The following is a 22646-nucleotide window of genomic DNA, read 5'->3' as shown; positions in this document are numbered from 1 at the left end:
CTTTAAGTTAAATGGCTGAAATGATCATCAAGACAAAAGAAACAAGATTGAATTTTTCACTTTAAAATTAACTGTACATTTAGGAAAATCACTTATCCAAAGAAACTTGAAATATTTTCCTTAACATATGATCTGAAAAGGTATAACAGCTGAATTGCTCTAAAACTGCTTACATTTTTTCTAATACTACATTTTTCCAAGTTTAAAAGATTTTGAAAATTTTATAAATTAGTAGAAAGCTTAGTCTTTCAAGCCATCTGGGTGGGATGGCAAATAGACAACTGTTGATGTCCAGTCCAGAGATCAATGTTTGTGTCGTCATCTAGACATATGATGTTTTACTGCAATGATATGAACTTATTATGACATGAATACTGAAGCAGGTAACTGTACAATGTGGATTGAAATGAAATAATGTTAAATTATCTACTGTGCTGGACACCATTGATGTAAGCTTTGCACCATTTTCATTTCAGACCAATAAGGCATCAAAAAAAGTCTGCTGAAAACCCAATGTTGACATGTCTTTCCATTTTAGAGGAATAACGGTAAGATTTTCAAGATGGATGCCAGGGTGGCCATATTAGAAATCAGATCCTCGCCATTTCTATTTGGACAGCATAAGTCTTTCAGTTAATGCACAATGTTGATATGGTATAGAAATAGTGATACGATTTTGATTATGGTCATTGCAGAGAGAGAAACTAAAAACACAATGACAATACAATCATAGATTTAGGCAGAGTAGTGATGATGTTTGGCCATATTGGGCATCAGATTCACACCATTTTCATTATCTGACTAACAATACAGACCTGCCAATCCTGACAAGTCCATCTCAGTAAAACTTTTCCATAAGATTGACCAGTATTGAGTAAGTTGTAACAAAATATCAATAACTGCTATTGTAAAGCTTGAAATTGTAATTAAAAGTTTGATGCATCAATGATAAATATTATGTTCAACTGTAAAGATTGTAAATTACGCAAAGGCTTTATTTACTACTAGTACAGTTGCACAAACTCTAGTTCCAAATCCTATGCAACTCAATGGCTTGTTGATATCTCTCAACTAGACATAGTTCTTGGAAATTCTTTTCCAGTTCACATGATGACAGCAATTATATCTCCTGCCACAAGACATCCTCAAATTGGCACGTTATGTCCAATAAATGTAATTGTGTCCTTTCCAGCTTTTATTCACAAGAATCTGAACACTCCTTTTTATTCTTCTGTGTTCATTATTAACACTTTTATATGAGCTTTTTTTCCCCTTTCGTCTTAAACATGCATTGTTTTCTGGATGCCATTTAAAAAAATTCTGTAATCAACAGTTTGATCAGGCAGACGCTTTTACATGAATGCAAAATGTATCTGCTACTCCAGCAGTTTAAAGCGTCCAGAGTGCTGCTGTAAAGTTAGTCTGGTTCCCTGACTAATTTCACTAATTCTAAGATGACACCAACAAGACAGAATAAGAAATCTTTAGGTGTAAACCCCATGTCAACAAGATGGCCACTGTGGCAGGCATATTGTATGTTTGATATGCACCATTTTCATTTAGGACCAAGTAGATCATGGTGTGTTGGTCTTCATGATAATCTTCTATGACCAGTAAAGCTTAAAAAAGCAACAACAAAAAAAAAAAACAAATTATAAATGTGTCAAAAAGCCAGAGATGCCCATTTCAGTATGATGCAATTAAAGGGCAAAGTTCTAAGTTAACAAGGAGCATTAAATCCTTGGCAATTTTGCCAGAAAATCGTAACATTCAAAACATGACCTAAATCTTCCTAATATGAATGCCTCATACCAAATTTGCTTTGAATCCATGAAGTGCTTGAATAGTTATGAGTGGAAATTGAAGGGTACATTTTAAAGTCAAACAGGAGCAACAACTCCATCAAACTTTGCCAGAAAACAGTGAAAATAAAACTTAACACAAGTGTTTTTTAATGTAAAACCTCATACCAAAATTTAAATTAATCCATGAACTACTACTAAAAGTAACTTGACAGAAATAAAAATGAAGGGTGAAGTTCTAAGGCAATTAGGGGCCACAACTGTTGCTTCAAAATAATACAAATTAAACTCGACAGTTTTTCTTAATGTCAAGCCTCAAAACAAATTTGATTTCAATCAACAACATCCTTTGAAAGTAAATGCTTGTAAACAAAACTGAAGGGCAAAATTCTAAGTCAAATGCAAACAAATTAAAGTAGAGATTGACAAATCTGTAGTTCTTTCCACTTTCCCCAGTCACAATGTAAACAGTACAGTAACAATTCAATGAACAGTAGAAGCATGCCTTTCAGGGTTAAAAAAAAATCTAAATATGTTGCAATTAGAACACAGAAGTCTCATTATGATTAGTGCTAAAGGTCAAAACTCTGTAAAACATCGTCCGAAAACAATGAAGATAACTTTACAAAAAAAATGATAATAACTTCACCAAAAAAAAATGATGATAACTTCACAAGAAAACAATGATGATAATTTGACTAGAAAACCATGATGATAAAAACCTGACCCAGGTCTCGTGGAATGTAGAGCCCCAAGAAAGGTTGGGCAGACTAGTGTAATATTATATGTCTCCTCCTAAGATATGGCATATAGATGTAACAAATCTGGGATTATTTCCACTTGCCCAAGTTATAAAGTAAACAGTATATAGTAAATAATTTAACAAACAAAATTCCAATTTTGGTTAATGCAATAGGGTCTTTCCCCGAGGGCTACTTGAATAACACACATGCATGCTTGTTATACACACAAATATAGAACTGTTAATGGAAAAGTACCAAAATTGTTACATATAAATAAAAAGAAGAAAAAAATACTGGACCAGGGGTCTTCTAATCTAAGGATTCTAATGTACTAAACTAGCTAAGACTGTTAGTAGAGTCTAGGTCAACAAAGATTACAATGCTGCCATGGCAACAGTGGGCGTTCAAACTTACTTGCACTAGTCTGGTTACTCTGGCCTCGTCCTGGAATGAATGACAGAGATCTCTAGCGGCAAAACAATTTACACTACATGCAAAATATCAAGCTGTAAGAGCCATGTAGACAAACTATAAACAAAATTGATAAAAATGAAAAAAAAAAATCACTTCCAGTGGAATCAGGTCTAAACAAATTGTTATCAATTGCTACTTTTCCTAGAAAACAGGCAACTATAGATTTTATTTTATTTTGTTGCTGCAGAAAATGCTGCTCTGTGTTTGCCACTCAACATTTGTCTCACATGGACAAATGGTTTTCTAAAGCCCAAGAAATGTGTGCAGAATGAGTACACATGAATGTAAAATGTCTCTGCTACTCTGAGCAGACATCAAGTGCAAGTCATTTGGCATGAACTTTCTAAGCACGTCATTCTCTCTGGCTAAAATGACAAAAAGTGTGATCTGATACGGCTTCTATTCAACTACAGACCATGAACACGGTAATTTTACCAGTAAAATGAAAACAGAATATAAACATAGAGCAAACAAAATACAGAATGAACACAAACAAAATGATGCATTTTCAAGGAAATGGCAAAAAAAAGCAAATGGATGCATCATTAAAAAAAAGCTAGAAGAAATTAAATGTGAATGCATGTTGAAAATGGATTTTTGTACATCTTGAGATATTTTTTGAATCCCATCACTTATGGTTAACCTTCTGATACTTATTACACACAACCCAAAACTAACAGACAACACCCCTCATCCCTGCATAATACAAGTAGGTAAAAATATGCTTATTTGATGACAAATTGATAGAAACTAACTCTGTACTGTAATTTCTTTTGAATATCATGATGGAAAGTGGCAGAAAAACATATAAATATTTTAATGTAACGTGTTTGTACACACTTCAAAACATCTCGAGTTTTCAAAACTCCACCTCAATTTATAATTCAAAAGTTTGCAGTCATGAAGAGGATGAAAAACACAGACCCGTTTTCATATTTTATCATTTTTTAAAAACTTTTTGGGACAAACAAGTTTCAGATGATTTTATTTCTGAATCCTAAAATTAATACTCTTGTTAATCACTTTACCAAATATGCATCAATATTTCAATTGAAACGATGTCCTAAAACTTACAACTCAAAATCAGAAATCTGTCACAGAACACAGTGTGCACAAAAAATTACTTTACAAATTATTTTATAATGCCCCAACATATATGGCAAATACAGTATTTACTTGTTAAATTTTTAAGCTTGAAAGCCCTTTTGCATAATAATCTGAGACTGAGTTCTTTATTCCTCCACTGCTTACAAGTGAAATGGTTAGACTATAATGACCACCACAAGAATGAAATGAAATTTGAAATAAAATTTGCTGATATTCTACAACAGTATTTTTATATTTATTGCAGTTGCAGTTACATTTATGCTATCATAAATTCACCGCCATCTTTGGAATTTTATGTACTATTATTAAAGCTCATTTTTAACAAGACAATTTTTAAAGTAATATTTCTCTCCCTTTAATACTATTACAATCTGAAAGCTTAGCTTTGGTGTGCGTGTGTGTGTGTGTGATTTGGATTTTTAATGTAGCTTTAACAATTTTTCAATCATATCGCTACAATGTCTGCAGTGTGGCAGTTTAAAGTGACGTCTAGCACTGTGACATTATGCCGCTGACATGCAACATGATGTCCCACCATGTCACATTATTCTGACACCAGGCCGACCAGTCTTCACAGTAACCTCTTAATGCTGAGCTGTTCAATCTGAGAATTAATGTGACTGAAAAATATGAATCCCCATGTAGTTTATTTCCACATCAAGAAGCACAATAAAATATACATGTATCGAATAAATCATATCAATCTTAAGTCTCTGCCAACGTACCCTAACGGCAAGATAAATAAAGTTCATGACAATAAGAAGGCAAGACAGAATTTATGATTTTCATCAGACTGGATTGGAAAGGAAAAAATATTACCAAAATTCAGCTTGAGAACACTGCTCCTTAAAGAATGCAATCCACATCATGATAAAGTCTGTGTTAACATCAGTTAAAATACCTAAACAAAAAGCATCCACACAGCCCACCAACATGGCTGTTACTTGACAGGGTCCTAAATTTTTAAATGCATTACCACTAAACTGAATAAAGAAAGCTACAATTATCAGTGAACATAATACAACTTTCTTTGGCAGCAAATGGATCTTTATCAGTATGCTGTCCCATTAAGCAGAGAAAAAAACTTCTTCAAAGATTGGTTTGGTTTGATTTGGTCTGGTGTTTTACAGCACAGCTTTAAAAATAGGTTATTTAGTGCTGATACAATTGGACTAGAATGCCAAGGACACACCAAAGTAACTGACCTGGGCCGATCTGAGTTCAGGACAGTAGCCACTATGACTCCTGCTTTCATTTTTCACTCTGACCACATGAATAGAGCACAACAGGTCTATTTTATATCCCATACGGATCCTCTTCAATAAATCATGAAGAATTAGCTTTACTGTTACAAACAGATCCTGATCACACTGAATTAACGCCAAGTAGCCATCACAAAACTTAACACAGCATGAAGCCTGAGGAAGCAGCAATTGGTGAAAAAACATGGGGAGGGGGCATGGCACAAAAAACACAATTGTCCATTTCATGATGTGAGTTGTAAGTTATGACATACCATCCTCCAGAGGCTCAGCATCTGATGAAATCTGTGAGGTACGCAGGCTTGTCTGCTGTAATCGCTCCTCTGTGGAAATCAGGTGACCATCTGGACCTGGCTCTACGTGCTCTTCTGTCAAAATTAAACACCCTACATCAGTGAATTTATTCAAATATGGCAATAATCTTCAAAATATGGCTAATTATAGTCTTGCATCAACCAGCAATGTGCCCATATGACAACAATGCCCCTAACAATATGATACAACTGAAGGGCAAAGTTAAGAAAAATGGGGGCTATAGTCCTGTTGAAGTCTGTCAGGAAATTAAGAAAACCAAACATTGCCTAGATGATTTAAATGTGAAGCCTCATACTAAACTGATTTTCAATCCATCATGTCCTTCAAGAGTAACTGAAAAGAAACAATGCATAACAGAGGATGTAAACAAAGAGATGGATATGGATCCACTATATATAACCTCCACAGATATGGAATGTCACTAATGCTATTATGAAAGTTACATAACCTTCGAGAACTTGAAACAAATTCATAACATTGCTGAAAATAATAAAGATGACATTAACAGCAGTCAAGTGACATCTATCTCTCATCACCTGCAAATTCAAGTGGGAAAAGAGACATTCCTCTTAAAATTTGATCTCTTAGAGCAATACAATCTAACCTGAGATGAACCTCCATTTGGTGACAATTGATTGATTCAAACTAACAATACAGATAGTAGGCAATCAGCAAAGGGCCTGTAAACTAATCAGAAGTTTGTCATTTCTGGGACACGCGAAAATATTGATGTGGAGTGCTTGAAGAGATTAAGTTAATCAACAAGGGTTAAAACTCTGTCCAATTGGAGCAGATGAAACAAAACCCATAACAGACCCATCTGTCTATGAAACTATGCTTATATTATATTGTACCAGAATAGATATGAGGTTTGTTGTCCCCAAAAATGGTTCATACATGCCCTCAGATTCTGTCTGAGGTGCATGGAAAATATCTCCTGATGTTTATGCATGCAAGTATTATTGGAGAAACATAATTTACAAAAAAACTGCTACCCTATAAACCAATGAAGAACTTTTGCATGTTATGTATCTTGATAGATTCTCAGATTCATTCATACCCCTAACCCCAAAGGTCAAGGTCACAAAAAAGGCTATAATAACTGGCAGTGGCAAACTGAAGAATCAAAAAGCTCTGTCTCCTTCTGCAAAATGTCCACTTCATGGAACCGTTGTCAGGAAGGGCGATGACAAAATGGAGGTGGCCAGATGACTGAGATCCTGAGACCCTCCAAAACAACTTCTACAGACCTGCCAACCCTGATGAGACCATTTCAGTAAGGCATACATATTAGTATGTGATTTGTACCAGTGGGGTAATAAAGTAACAGGTAACAGACTCATTAGCATTACCAGGGTCATTAATAGTATCTGAGACACCTGGTAATTTCCACACAATTTTCAAGACTGTCAAGGTTAGATATGACAATGTCATTAAATGAGGCCTAGATTTATAGGCAGTATTGAATGTTGGTGGGGGAGGGCATTCCCAACAGAGGCAACATCCTCAAAGTTTCTTCCATAGAAACTAACTTCTACCCAATATATGGTTGAATCAGGATGTTCAGGCATGTCCTCCTCCAACATATTCCGAATAAAGGGGTACAGCATTCATGATGTAGCCATGATAATGCATCATCAGTGTGCATGATTATTTTCCTTGTTGGACATGCAATAAATGTAGAATGCAATTTTCATTTCTTTTCTCAACAATGTAAACCAGCAGGATCATGTGCTATAAAACTATCTATCACTATCAGGTTTAAGCTGAAAAAATAAGAAATTTGAACAAAATATGTCTGAACATGCAGACTATGGCACTGATTGACTTAAAATCCTAATACAGCATTAAAGAACAAAAAAGAATTCTGCTATAGTAGTCAGTAAAGAACTGATTCAAGTTAGTGAAACTCTGACAGGGCTATGTTAGTGAAAAATCTTAGTTTCGAGCAGAAGCAGCCAAAAGAAAATATCTGTGAGATCTAAATAATTGTACATAACCATTAAGAACAGTTCCCCAACATATTCAAGCTGACTAAATGCCCCTTCAGAAAGAAGATTGAAAGGAGGGGACTAAATGCCCCTTCAGACAGAAGATTGAAAGGAGGGCTATTGGCCTTCAGACCAATATTCATACACAGATAAAGAACAGATTATGCACAGAAACAATCAACAGATTAATGCTCATACAATATGTGACATCTTTTACAGATTTTGATTTCAACAGAGCTCTAACAGAGAAGAGCAAGAAAGAGAGATTGATATTGAAGTGTTAAGTAAATGTTGAACTATGACCGTTTCCTCCTTCCTGTTCTTATTTTTTTTTTGAGGAGGGAGCTTCTCCCTTTAGATAAAATCCTGTCAGCATGTCTGCTTTTATCGTATATGGGGAACAAATCTGGAATGTCTCTCTTTATGCTGAGATATTTAATCAGTGACGGCACATGCCGACAGGATAAATAAAATTAGTACAGATTCAGCAAAGGGCAGATTTCAAATACACGAGTTTGTCACCTTGTCATCTTCCAAGTTCAAGTGAGAGATGAAACTGTTAATAAGATGGTTTTAAAGCATTCATGCAGTGCAATGCAAGGGTAAGGTGGCTATAGTGAGTCCTACATCAAATGAAGCAGCCATAAATGGTCCCAAATGTATAAAAATCAAAGAAAACTAACAGGTAATCTGTTTGAAACTATTCTGCCATCTTGTCATGGATGAGAATGGCATATAAATAGATGCCAAGTCTATGTCTGTCTGTAATCTGCATACCGGAAATACAATAGGTCAACACACATAAAACAGCACCACCAACCACTGACAGACCTTCAAAAGACAGAAGGACCATCAAGGTCATATATGTATTGATTATGTATCTTATCGTTTGCTGTTTATCATGAATTGTATCAATATGTTACACAGGTGTACTGTTTCACTTATAACAATAATGAATGGAATGATAAATGCAAAAATATGAATAAATTCACTGCATATCTTGTATATGTTACATGCACAGAATATAACATTTTCAAAAACTGGATAGCTGAAATTAAGTAGAAATTTAGATAAAGAGTCCAGGACGTCGCTATAAAGATGGAAAGGTATTACTGTCTTTCAGGAAGAGCTGGATTCATCAGTAGCAGAGAATGATTTTAATATTACTGTGATCAGGTAAAGTATTGGTTGGAGAAATACCTATACATTTCCCCTTGCTCTGACTTCACCTAGGCAGACATCATGACTATGTGATGCAAGATCATGAGTTGCTCAAAAGATATACTCCAGACAAGTATACATGCCACATTTTCCCTTGCTGTTACTTTGACCTGGAGGCTTGGGAGATTTAATGTCCGATGCTAGCTTTATTTGAGGAATGAAAATGAATCTCCTCAAACTCCTGCCTCAACCATGATGCCAACCAACAGATTTCATATCACCAGATAGCTTAGAAACAATACTGACAATTTTTAATACAACCCTTTCTAAAACACCAGCCCAACTTGTAAGTTGAAAAGTATGACATATTGATATTGTTTCTATTTAATTTCCATATATTACAAACCTGCATAAAGGAATACATCTGCACTCAAGCTTGACAAAGAACAAAGAGTTCGGGACTGACTATTTAATGATTACATGAAGATAGTTTTTCCTTTATCTCAAAATCAAAACAGATTTTAACATAATATGATGGAGTTACATTTTTCACACATCAGAGCAAGAGTACTTTTGCTCAAGCTATTTAAGGATCACATTTGTCCCCAAAAACATGTAGCCCTCGGAAAAGAAAATGGTTACTCCCCGACATTACTAATATTTTGCTTCAACATCATCATTATAATGATTATGGTTATGATAATAATAGTAATAATGATAGCAAACTGTAATTAAGTTGTGCTGATTACTCTGATGACTCAACCTACAATACTTTCAAGAATGTCATAATCATGTTTACTCTTCATTATATCGGCTGTTGACTTGTACCTGGGGGGGTTTAACCCAAACATAATGCAATGATGTCACAACATCTTTTCCTAAAGCGCCCATACTCAGCGTTCTCAGACATTCAAAGTCCCCAGATTATATCTAGGACTCCATGGGCATAAACTCACAATTGCCTCCCTTTCAAAAAGATAGGAAAGAAAATGAAGAATTTGATCAGTTTTTTTATTACATATCTGGATTCAGTTCTGTACACCACAAGATCACATCAGGAATGTTTTAGTAATTGTCTCCAATAATTTATGATACTGCACTCAACAAGCTGTGCTAGTTTTTCAAATTAATTAGTTTCTTTACCTTTTCCTGTTCTTCACAAATGTACGTATGGTGTTCTTGTTATCGACATCTTCAAGCACAGGGCGCACCTTCATTATTCAAATACATTTATTTAGTTTCATTATATGGAACTATCCTACTTTGCAGTCATCATTTCTCACGCTAGTTTCTCAACAGCAAATAGGGTTGACTGTCTTTTTTGCAGAGCATGGTAACCTTCAACATCAATTAAATGATCCAGCCAAATTCATGACAGTTAAAAACTGACAGCTGCAAGTTAGTATTTCCAAATTAAATGAAAGGATTTTCTTTCAAGTTGTCTTACACCATGCATAAATTGCATGTAACCTGATTCCACTTTTTTATTAAGAGAACAGCTTCTCTCACTATGTTCGCATAGTTCCGACATCATCACTGCAAATCCATTTCCCAGAAGAAAAAACCAGATTTTGCTTCCTCAAATTTTCAAGTCCAAGTATTTTTCTGCATTCTTTTAAAAAGTTTCTGCTGATACTGTAGTGCCCTCATCTAAATTATACGTACTGCAGTTATCATTATTATTACTATTGCATATTACTGATCTGACAGTACTCAATCTCTCACAACGGCTTCATGCCTGTTTAGCTAAGTAAAGCCATTACCTCTTCCACAGATCAGCCAAGACTAACCAATAATACGAAACGGGAAACGTCTCAAGGGAAAATGAGGTATGCCACAGGGATACAGATTTAGGAAAATTGCTTTCTCTAAGAATTTCATGCGAATTGTGTTCATGCTCGGGTTGCTGAGAGCCCTGATAATGCAAACAATGATACAAGTTTTTAAAAATTAAATATTCCTTGCCATAACACTGACCTTGAGGCATGGAACCTGGCCATGGTATCCATCAAACCAACTAGTTGTGATATATAATTTTTTTCATGAAAATCTTACTGAACATTAAAAAGTTATGGATCAGAAGAGCAAATGTTAATGTCCAGATACCACAATATAATATGCCCTATTTAAGATGTGTACAAAAATACCATGAGAGCTTGAAATAAGACAATTAAAACTACACAAGTTTATTTCAATCAACATTCAATTTCATTACCATACTGCGAATCTTCCAGTTTTTCCCCTCTGTGTTCCACTTCATACTTGTATCTCTCAATTTCATCCTCAGTCATTGTTTCGAAGGGATTGGCAGCATACTTAGATTTGTAAACCTGCACATTATGCTGCTGGTCACGCTGAATTATGCCCTTCGATGCGGCTCCTATCACAATTACACTGTCCCCTGTAGCACTCAAGCTTCCATCCTGTTGAATTAAAATGTAAAAGAAGCTGCAAGTGCTCATGTTCACAGTAAAAATCTGCAATATTTTTAACAATGGTTCAGCATAACACTTTGCTCCACCTTTTTAATTGCTGCATGGTGAAATATCTTTTTGTTCCTTGATTAAACAACTTTCTGTGAAAATATTATAACTATGTCCTGACAGGAGTTAACACAAGCAACACTAGCAACAGCAAAATGTTTCTTTTAAACAAAAGTATAGGCACATTACACACCTACTCATGTTTAACGTTTATTCAGACACTAGAAGGGCATAACTGGTCTCAATAACCTTGACCTTTGCTCAGCTTTTGCAGCCATTAACTAAACTTAATGTACAGAAACCATTTTAATTAGACTTACCATGACCTTTGACCTTTACACCCTGAATCCATTGGTTTCTTTATTACTCTGTATGTAATCCATCAAAAATGTTTGTTCAAGAAACTTACTCTAGAACAAATGTTCTGTACAAAACCCTTTTTTCTTGGAGTCACAATACCTTCGACCCCTTTTCAGACTCCTAAATCCTTAGGCGACTTCCACAATAAAAGTGCAAGTCCTCCACAAACTATGGTCATGGGATATGGTCTAAAAGAAAAGTACTTTTGCAAAAACATTTTCTTCCTTGTAACTCTGACATAATTTTGTATGCACCCCAAATCGTCTTTTTATACCAATTGTGCAAGTCAACCACAAATTTCCATGAAGGTAAATGGTAGAAAACTGAAATCTGTGTACATAATAAACCTTTTTTCATATTTTTTGCCCACTGACCATGACCATTAACCTTATGACTACAAAATTCAATTGACTTGTACCTACATAAAATATTTGTTCTGGCTGCTGTTGTTGTTGTTGTTGTAGGATTTAATGCCACTTTTCAGCACACGATAGGTTATACATGGCAGTCAGTATTAATGGTGGAGGAAGAACCTCAGAAAGAACCACCGACCCGCAAAAAGCTACTGGCAAGCTTCTCACATACCCACATTGGCTGAATCTGAAACTTGAACCCACGCAGACAGAGGTAAGATGGCAGTGATCCTAACGGAGAGCGCAACAGACCACTCAGCCACACATGGCCCCTATTTTGTTCTGGTCTTCTGATGCTGAGGGCTGTTCCATTTAAACAAACATGGTACCCAGGAGAGGCAGTTTTTAAAAAATCTATACCAGGGTACTTTGATTTCACAGAGTTCATATTACAATTATAAGAAAATTCTAAATTCCATGTATGGGTGACTAACCCACTTTAAAAGTACCTTACCTATGGAACAGCCCTGAACCAATTTTATAGTGCAGACACTTTTTCTTTTTTCAGTCAGTGACAGTAATTATGACCGTTTGATAGGATTCTTCCTTATCGCAAATACAAGCCATTAACAGAGCTTGGCAACAACAGATGGTACAGAACTTGAGTTGATGTGCAAAAACAAACCAGGCAACAGTTGGATAGACGGATATCATGATTTGCTTGCCTTAAGGTGGCTATTATAAACAAGAGTTGTTCAAAGGGACTGGTGCTCTTCTGGTGAAAAGAATTTCAATGAATTTAAAAGTAAGACCATTTCTTCTGTTAAACTTTTGAGTGCTGAAACCATCTCTTATATTCTTCAACACGAAGAAGATTGTCATATTACCTGCTGTGGGTGTCAGATTGATACTATTTTCATTTAATACCAAGATTATTAGAAAAAGACATCGTAAGAAGTCATCTGGTGGATACCCTATGTTGATATGACTTTCTGTTTTGCTGAAGAAACAATAAGTCTCTCAAGATGGCTGCCTAGGTGGTCATATTGGATACCAGATTGGCACTATTTCCACATAGGACCAACTGAGACATGGCATTTGGTCTTTTGATGACCATCCATCTCAAAAATCTAACAAAATGTTCAAGAAGGCAATTGTGGTGACAATATTGAATAACAGTTCAACATCATTTTCATTTATGAGCAAATGGATTTCATAAGAAGTTTTTCAGTAAAAACATCATGGTGATATAACAATTTATTCAAGAGTAGTGATAACAAGATTTTCAAGATGGCCACTGTCACAGCTGTACCATTTCATTTAGAAGCCTTTAAGTAAAAACTCATGTTGATATGACTATCCATACAGAAGGATAAAAATATTTTAAAGATGGCCATACTTGTGGCCATACTAGATATCTGACAATTTTCATTAAGGCCCATTCTGGTGAATGTCAATATGACTTTCTGTAGTAGAGCTAAAAATGGAGGAAAAAAATACTTTTGTATCTATTAATGAATTTTATGACAGTGTTTTGAACATAAATTAGAATATTACTCTTTTCTGCTTATGAACTCTAGAGACATACAAGACAATTTTTATTAAGGATCCGTACAGACAATGGTGTAAAAGTCAAACAATAGTTCTTAATGGTCTTCAAACAGCAACAAATATAAATAATTCCACCAATAAATAACATGATTCTATGAATTTCCTTAAATAAAATTGTAAAACATTGTTTACATGACTAATTACACTACTGATATATGACTATATAATTATCTATGTTACTGTTAAATAACAATCCAGATATATACAGGTATACATTGTAAAGGATAATAAGCTTTTGTTATAAGTATTGCAAGAGTATATGAATGGTTATATTTACTAAGTGGTCACCTGTTCAAAATGGCCATTTTTTAATTCCCCTCCAAAGCAAATTTCTTATATAAATGTCTTGTATGTAGTGGTTAGGGACCATCCATTTAGTACGTATGCAAAAATCTGGCAAATCTGGACACACACACACACACCCCGGAAATGAAAGTTGCCCTTTGTGCCAGTGTGACAGGCATAGTTTGATATCTTCTATTTGCCAGTAAATCAAAGCTATCTCTGAAGATAAAAGTTTGACCTGAAGAAGAGATACGAGACACATCCCATTTCTTCAGGGTCAAGGGTCATTCGATATTTAAAACTTGTCTGCAAAAGCAGGCAAATTCTCAGTTCATGGGTCACAATGAATTTTAAAATATGGCTTCATTCCTCTTCTACTAAATATTGTTTTGTCACTGTGCATAAAGCAATCTTTGATCAATGAGTAGTTTAAATCATATGATCACTATATAATCTTACGTATAACACAAATTTAGAGGAAACATATATGTATATTTTATGATTTTGTTAAATAATAATAATAATAATAATAATATTCACTGCATGGCATTTGTTTTGTTTTTTTAAATCAATTTTAAAGGTGAACTTGTGTATAAAGGTCATCTGTGTACAAAGGCCGGTTTTGCTTTTTCCCCATGAATGACTACTATTGACAGGTGTGTGTGTGTGTGTGTGAAAAAGTGAATATGTCCTTGTGCCAGTTCATGTACAAAAATAAATTTGTAAATTCAACTGGATATCAGTTATTTTCATCCTCTGTGCCTATAAGTGACTTTTGCATCATGATGATAGATGCCCTTCATGTACCTACATTATACTTTCAAAGTATTTTTGTAAATTAATACAATAAATGATCAAGTGATAACCTGTTTTTAATATATATATATATACACACACACACCCATAGCACTATAACTGAAAATAAACTGCTATAATTTATGGATTATTTGTTTGCAAACAGGTTTAAAACTAATTTTCCAGATTTCAATATTTGCTTAGACAATGAATAATGTAGAGGTATCAAATTGTAAAGATAAGCTACATCTTTTAATGACTGACATGCAACTTTCACGTTATAAAAGCATGCATTTAACACCATTTTGAGCACTTTGCTCAAGTAAATATACCCCTCCTGCTCTGTATTGCACCCCTACCCCAACATGGAGACAAGTGCAAACTCAAAATATGTGCAACTCTTCTGAAATAGAAAAGAACTGGTTGACATGTATCTTTTAACCAATATATTTGCCCAGTTTCATACAATCCACTAAAGAAAAAAATCTAAGAAAACTTGCACTCACAAAGTTCCATCATATATTAAGTGGAACAAAGTCAAAAGAAGATCAATATCCGCTTCTGTATGATCATAATATGTACTGAGTTTCACCACATGACCAGTAATATTCATCAAATTATCTCTTGCATTGGACAAGACAAAACAAAAATTGCAAGATCAGTGATTTATTGGAATGTGTATCAGCAGATGATGACCATAACCAATTACAAAGGTGACCTAATGAAAACCTGACAACCAGATGCATTCACAAGATTGTCATGCACAACATCAGTTGAAAAGGGGAATAACTCTAACAAAAATGATAGAAGCACAGCGATTTGTTTATATGCACAACTACAGATGTTGACCATAACAGTTACCAAGTTTCATAACAATCCAACAAATACAGTAATAACACTTGCGTTCACAAGGTTCTATCATACACTGCATTTAGTGTTACCAAGTTTCATAACAATCCAACAAATACAGTAATAACACTTGCGTTCACAAGGTTCTATCATACACTGCATTTAGCGTTACCAAGTTTCATAACAATCCAACAAATACAGTAATAACACTTGCGTTCACAAGGTTCTATCATACACTGCATTTAGCTGCAAGTTAAAGTGCAGCGACTTTTAAAAATTGTGGGAGCAAAGTGATTTGCCAATATGTGCATCTTCTGGTAAGACCATACTATTCTTTAAAGGCAATCAATCAGAAAGTGCAGGACTAGATGCATTCACAAAACTGTGTGATGGATAGAAGAATGAATGGATGGACAAAAGCATTGCTATATTCTCCTGCCTCGTTAGAAGATGGGGTACAACAATGAAAAAGAAAACCTAATTTGCATCAATGAAAATTATATTACAGCTAAATTTGTATGCCTTTTTAATAATCCAAAATCATCTATATTTATAGTTTGGTATGATGATAAGTGAAAAGAAGTTCTGCTCTGCTCCTGATGAATTCTTAACACATGCACTAATGTCACAAAACATGCAAAATAGTCTAAACATGCAATTAATTCTTATTCAGAAGTCAAACAAGAAAGAAATACAATTTATGCTAATGCCCTTCAAGCTGCCTAATTAGCATATACAATACACCTGTTCAATTGAACATTTCAGAAATTCAAAACACTCTGAAGACAAGCTGTAAAAAGGTGATCCTAATTAGCATATACAATATACCTGTTCAATTGAACATTTCAGAAATTCAAAACACTCTGAAGACAAGCTGTAAAAAGGTGATGCAACAGTTACATACATAAACACCATAGTTTAGTTTACTGCCTGCAAATGTTTACAAAATTGGTAACCATGTAAACAAACGTGTTCATGGTACATCTGGTACTGACCAATGTACCTGTCCAGGCAATCTATCCAGGTGCATTATGCACTTCTTCTTCATGTACATATATGGAGCAGTACAAAATATGTTCTGAAGGATATTTTACCTACATTGTTGGGTATATTCAACAAAGGCAAACTGAATCTTGTCATAATACAAGGTAAAAGTTGCACATTAAATGAAATAATCATAATCTGAGTAATGTAAAACATACAGATTGTCAAAATGGCTTACATATAAATAGTTGTCAGTATTGTCAAAATGGCTTACATATAAATAGTTGTCAGTATTGTCAAAAAGGCTTACATATAAATAGTTGTCACTACTGTCAAAAAGGCTTACATATAAATAGTTGTCAGTATTGTCAAAACGGTTTACATATAAATAGTTGTCAGTTATAAGCCTTACAAGCAAATTGGGGGAAATGTTGAGTTTCGAATCAATTATATTAAATGACATCGTTGTGATCATTGTATATCGGGTACATGTTCAGGCATGATGGTAAATATTCCAGCTTCAATGGTCATTTAGGGGCATCAGTGGAATGGGTTTATTAACAATTTGCAGGAAAAGAATTATACAGTTAAACTAAATTCTAACTGAAATGGTTTCCTACAGGACCAATTCCAATATGGCATTGGATTTGCTCAAAGTGTAACATCAGGAGTTTGCTCAGCCCATCAGATTTACACTTTTAAGAACTCTTTCTAGTCTTATATTTTCAAGTAACTTTAAAACCAGTGCAATAGGGAATGCATATTTTTTCTTGGCCTTATCTATTTGTTTTGAAACATATTTTACAAGGAAAACATGTGCAAGAATTTTTTCTGAAATAGCAGTGGCCATTATGCAGTGTGTGGGGTGGTGATGGTGGTAAACTGGAAATGAAATCTTTGGAAACTATGTTGCTAGATTCACAACTTGTGCATGACATTAAACATTGTCTTGGGGAGGACAGAGGCCATTTACAAAGAGACTGAGGTCTACTCTGAATTAATTTACATGCATTTTGCGGTATACTGTTTGCATGGTTTTACCAAAAAAGTTTCTTCCTTGGGTACTTCAATTAGTGGATATATGCCACTGTAGAGAAAGGGTACTATTTTCCATTGGAAATCCTTTCTTTCTGCAGTCTCTCTAAATTCACTGCTTATGGGAGCTACATGATACTAGGCAAATTAGTACCAAACAAAAAACTTGACTCCAGAGTATTTTCTGCTCCTGAGCAGTGCTAAAAATAAACTGCTCATTTTTTATGAATGTATTTTCAACCACAAATGATCTTTGACAAGATATAAAAAAAACAGACTTACATGGGTCTTTATGAGTGAATAATCTCAGACAATGAAAGTAAATGACAAGTCTCAATGCATCAAACTAAACAGGTATATATGAATAAAAATAAAGTCAAAACATAACAAAATATTAACAAAAGCATGGCAAGTCTATAATCCGTACCAACTACAATAAAATCAATTCACACTTACAAAACTGCTCTCTGCCAGCTGAAAGAAATTCAGTTCATTTAGCAAACAAAAAAAAGCAAAACAAAAAGAGCATAAACTGAGAACATGCCACAGAGTTATAACATTTCTTCTTATCCAACGAATTTCACAACTACAGAGTTCAATCTAGAATTCAAGGATATATGGCCAATAGCTCCCTTAATACTTTTTGAGGTGACACGTGGCATTTATCATGGGTCAGTATGTAACAAGATTTCATTTTCTTTGTACTGCTTTCCAATATTGTATTGCTACTGTTTGTTATGCTTAATATAATATACATGTTAATTCCCTATTTTATGCAACACCAAATAGAATATACAGGTCCTTTGCTCTTGATGCACATGATTGGTCAGAATAGAAACATGAAACTACTGGAGTCTTTATTGTTATGGCTTTATACAAGGCAGATTTGATATACATGGTAAAGCAAACATTCCTGGCCAGTATGTTCAAAACGAAGGAAGTTACAAATGCATGGAAATTAGTACATATCTAACTCCAAAAGAACAAGCCTTCAAGCTTATATTGTTCAAGTTGAATTCAACTGCTGCATGTCTGTCCTAATGCGCTAATGCAAAAAATATTCAGCACCATTAGTTATCAAATTGTTTTTATATTGCAAAATACAACAGTAACATTTCATTCTATTCTTCTTGCACTCAGAAACAAGCCATGATTACTGATGCAGCATTTCAGCCATCCCCTTTTTAAAATTTTTTTTAACTGGACATCATTTTTGTATTCTGATATTATATGCGAGTATTGAATAACAGGTCCAATGAAATGGGGCATACCATAATGACTATTTATCATTCAGTTCATGTTAATGTAATGTGACTGATACCAGTCTAAGCAATGAATATTGTTCTTTATGTATAGTATTGGAAAAGAATACACTTCAAATTAAAAAAATGGGCAGAAGTCTTGATACCTGCATCACAGTGGTGCACCTATCACGTTTGAAAGGGCATTATGTGTGATGAGGTGCTAAAATATGCCCTAGACTGAACTCTGCAGCTATGATACAAATTTAATCAGTCTACTGCAGTCACTTTCAGGAAACACTGCACCCAGGGAAATATTGTATATGCAGATATTCATGTCTGAATATTACACAATTCTGCAAATTCATCACAAAGCAAAAGAATATGCTTCACATATATCATGAAAAATTTTGGAAAACAGCAACAACAACAAAAATTAAATGCACAACAAAGTCTTTTAAATCCAACAATTTAACAATGCCAGATTTTCCAGCCATACAGTATTATTTTCAAATGCAGCATAATCAACTAGTTATTTATAAAGATTTCAAACAAAAAATATTTTTTTATAATGATGATAAAATGTTCATAAAAATGGTTACCCTTGCAATTGGTAAATCACCTGTTTGCAAAGGGAATTAGATATCTTTGTTTCTTTGTGGACTCTCCAAAATACTCAATATAAATTCTGCTAGTTCTTATAACACAATAGTGTAACAGACATCTTTATTTCATAACAATCTCCCTAACCAAGTTCTAAATTAAACAAGTCTTTATGTTGGTTAAACTCTTTCTTTTACCTGTATAAAGTTTATTTACTTGTTTTCATTTCCACAACAACCAGACAGAAGATTCAAAATAATTTAAAGTTTAAAAATCTCTGCAATGTGGCAAAACACCTTTGCAACTGAATTATTAGTTCTATATTAGAAACAAAATAATGCAACAATATGACTCCATAATATTCATGCAGAATTAAAGTGCTTGTAGCTTTCATTTGTGCAATGTAAACGATTATTAAGCATATGGAATGCCATAGTTCTGCATGAAGTTCAAAAGAATGGTGAATGAGGCTGTACCTTGGTTCAAATATTCAAAATGCCATAGACCTGAGCAACACAGCTAACCCGTTCAATATACAATCTGACAAATCATGTATACAGAGACCAGGAGATACTAGTGGACAGTAGGTACTACATAAATGGGGCTGGACTACCATATACTGATTTCAGATACCCTAGTAGGTTACCCTAATACTAGTACTGAACTAACATACCCTGAATTTTTTTCATCATGAGTTTGAATTATTAAGGTTTTGCACAAAAATGACATTCACAGGTACGTCAATCCATGGCTTGAAGAAGGGTCCTATTGTTTTCATAAAAGGATCATTATTCATTTTAGTTTGTGGTGTGTAGCAACCAGAACATCCACAAAAATTGGTACCCCACAAAGAAGAGTCCTTCAATGGGACTGACACTCATCTGGATGAAAAGATTTTCCAGGAATTCAAGATAAAACCATTTCTTCTGTGTTACTGCCGTGTGCTAAAACCATTTCTGATACTTTTCAGTGAGAAAAAGAGTTTCAAAAATTAGCTTCTGTGGTGGACATATTTAATGTAAAATTGGTAATATTTTCACTTAGGACATCATAGCAAGTTTTCTGGTGGAAATTCCATGTTGATATGACTGTTCATTTTAAAGAGGTAAAGATAACAAGATTTTCAAGACAGATACCATGGTGGCCATATTCATTATCAGATTGGCACCATGTATATTCAGTACCAACTAGACATTTATAAAAAGTTTTTTCGTGAATGCACAATATCGATCTGCACAGCCATCTAAAATTTTTAAGATGGCCATTTTGGTGGTCATACTGAATGTCAGATCAACATCATTTTAGTTTTGAGCCACTAGACATCATAATTAGTTTTTCAGCAAAAACATTACGCTGACAAGTGACAACCTTAATGAAAACCACTTACTGATGCTGACCATCCATTCAAAAGGTAAACAGATATAATGGTCAAGATGGACACCTATCAGCACCATTTTTACCAAGGACAAACTTGACATCACATGAAGTCTTTTACTGGAAACCCCAAGTTGAGATGATCGTCCATTCATCATTAGTAGCTATCACAAAATTTTCAAGAGGGCAACATTGGCTGTCAGAGTGACACCATTTTCAATGAGGACCAACAAGATTAGTGTGTGTCTGTGTGTGTGTGTGTGTGTGTGTGTGTATGTGTGTGTGTGTCAAGTTCCATGGCAGTCCTCCATGTAGTTTAATAGTGATTACAAACTTGTCCATAACAAATAATATATATCTGACAAAACTTCTGTGATGCATTTTTCTTAACTTTTGAAGAATTTTTATTTTTAATTTGTGTCAGTTTGCAAACTATATTATTATATTTCTAGTTATTGTTGATACCTGTCACCAGCTCTGCCATTTACAATAATCTAGTGAATTGGTGCAGAAAATTTTGTTTACATTCTCGAGTTACATTGAATCTGCAATGGGGGGACTTAAGATGACTTTTTTTTTGTAGAGACCCGACTTTGATTAACGAGATTAATCATGTTATATAAATGACAATGAACCATGAGCCAAATTTAATGCCCATCATTATAGTACTGATTAACATTCCAAGAGGACATGAAAAATTACTTGCTTATAAGAAATGATTCTATCTACCTCAACAGCACTTAACAAGGGCATGAGTAAACAAATTTGACACATCTGCACAGAAAGCAAAGTTTTAGCAAATTATATGTTTCTCCAATAATACTTACCTAATCATACATCAGAGTAACTTTCTTTGCTATCTCCAAGTCCAGACCTCCCCCAATCACAGAAAAACAGTTCCCCATCTATATATTCAGACAACTGGAAGCATTTCTTACAAGTTAACTTCCCCTTCTGTCCACTAAAATTAGGTGTGATCATAACCACCTGTACAAATGGGAGTTGATCTGTAAGAGTTCCTTCACTTTGCCTATGTAATATAGGCATTCTTCCGTCTTTCCAGAGCTCTGAATTCTGAGGTTGCAGAGAAAGTTATCCTTATGTAATGTAATTAGGCAATGTATTTAACAGAGAAATTAAATACTTGACACAGCATTTACTATGTTGCACTGCACATAATCAGTTCACAAAAAGCTCAAAAACACAACTGTCAGTTGACTCAGTGAGATGTTTACCTTCATTCTCTCAGCTTCCTCCCATGTCACTCCCTCTAGAATTTTGGACTGGGGACCTGCAGTCACTCTCTCCTCATAGTAATCCTTCCTTAACTGCAGAAAAGAATCCACATAATCACTTATTAGTCAAGTATAACATACAAACATGCTGCTGTTTTTTTTTGTACAATATGGCAGCTGCATTAAAAAAAAAAACCTATCAAAGCGAACAACATGAATTTAAATACAAATAAAATTGAAAACAAATAAAGAGCTCTATACCTGTGCTATGTTTGTTGTTAAAATATTCCTCCAACTATGTAGTGAAACCTCGTGTCAATATGGCTTTCTTTCTCCTTAAGAAGAGTAACAAAAAAACTAGATTTTTAAGATGGCCTCTGTGGATGCTATCGTATTGTACATCAGATAGGCACCATTTCAATTAGGAACTAAACATCATAAAATGTCCTTAGTAAAAAAAAACATTTTACAATCCATTAAGGATAACAGCCATAACAAGATTTTCATGATGGCCACTATCTGCATTTAGGACCAACTAGAGATCATAAGAAGTCTTTTAAAGAAAACCCCATTTAGCAGAAGT

The 22646-nt window shown here is 34.4% G+C and overlaps 1 protein-coding gene across 9 annotated transcripts in view; it reads right to left on the bottom strand.

Annotated features, from left to right (window-relative positions):
• LOC149795652 (alpha-adducin-like) overlaps positions 1–22646 on the bottom strand; it is a 160104-nt gene that overhangs the window by 29959 nt on the left and 107499 nt on the right. For 6 of the 9 annotated variants that reach the window (XM_089965476.1, XM_089965481.1, XM_089965482.1 and 3 more), the window contains exons 12-16: positions 22064–22156; positions 18067–18084; positions 11071–11278; positions 5643–5756; positions 2960–2989 (exon numbers count right to left, since the gene is read on the bottom strand). In XM_089965476.1, the coding sequence (XP_089821602.1) occupies positions 2960–2989; positions 5643–5756; positions 11071–11278; positions 18067–18084; positions 22064–22156 (463 nt within the window). The remainder of the gene's footprint in view (positions 1–2959; positions 2990–5642; positions 5757–11070; positions 11279–18066; positions 18085–22063; positions 22157–22646) is intronic. The other 3 variants (XM_089965480.1, XM_089965485.1, XM_089965478.1) reach the window with 2 other exon arrangements.

This window comes from Sinohyriopsis cumingii, chromosome 7 (assembly GCF_028554795.1).
Source record: "Sinohyriopsis cumingii isolate HCF-2022 chromosome 7, ASM2855479v2, whole genome shotgun sequence".
Lineage (NCBI taxonomy): Eukaryota > Metazoa > Mollusca > Bivalvia > Unionida > Unionidae > Sinohyriopsis > Sinohyriopsis cumingii.
The sequence above is the reverse complement of the archived record's forward strand: the minus strand, read 5'-3'. Positions and strand labels throughout refer to the sequence as shown.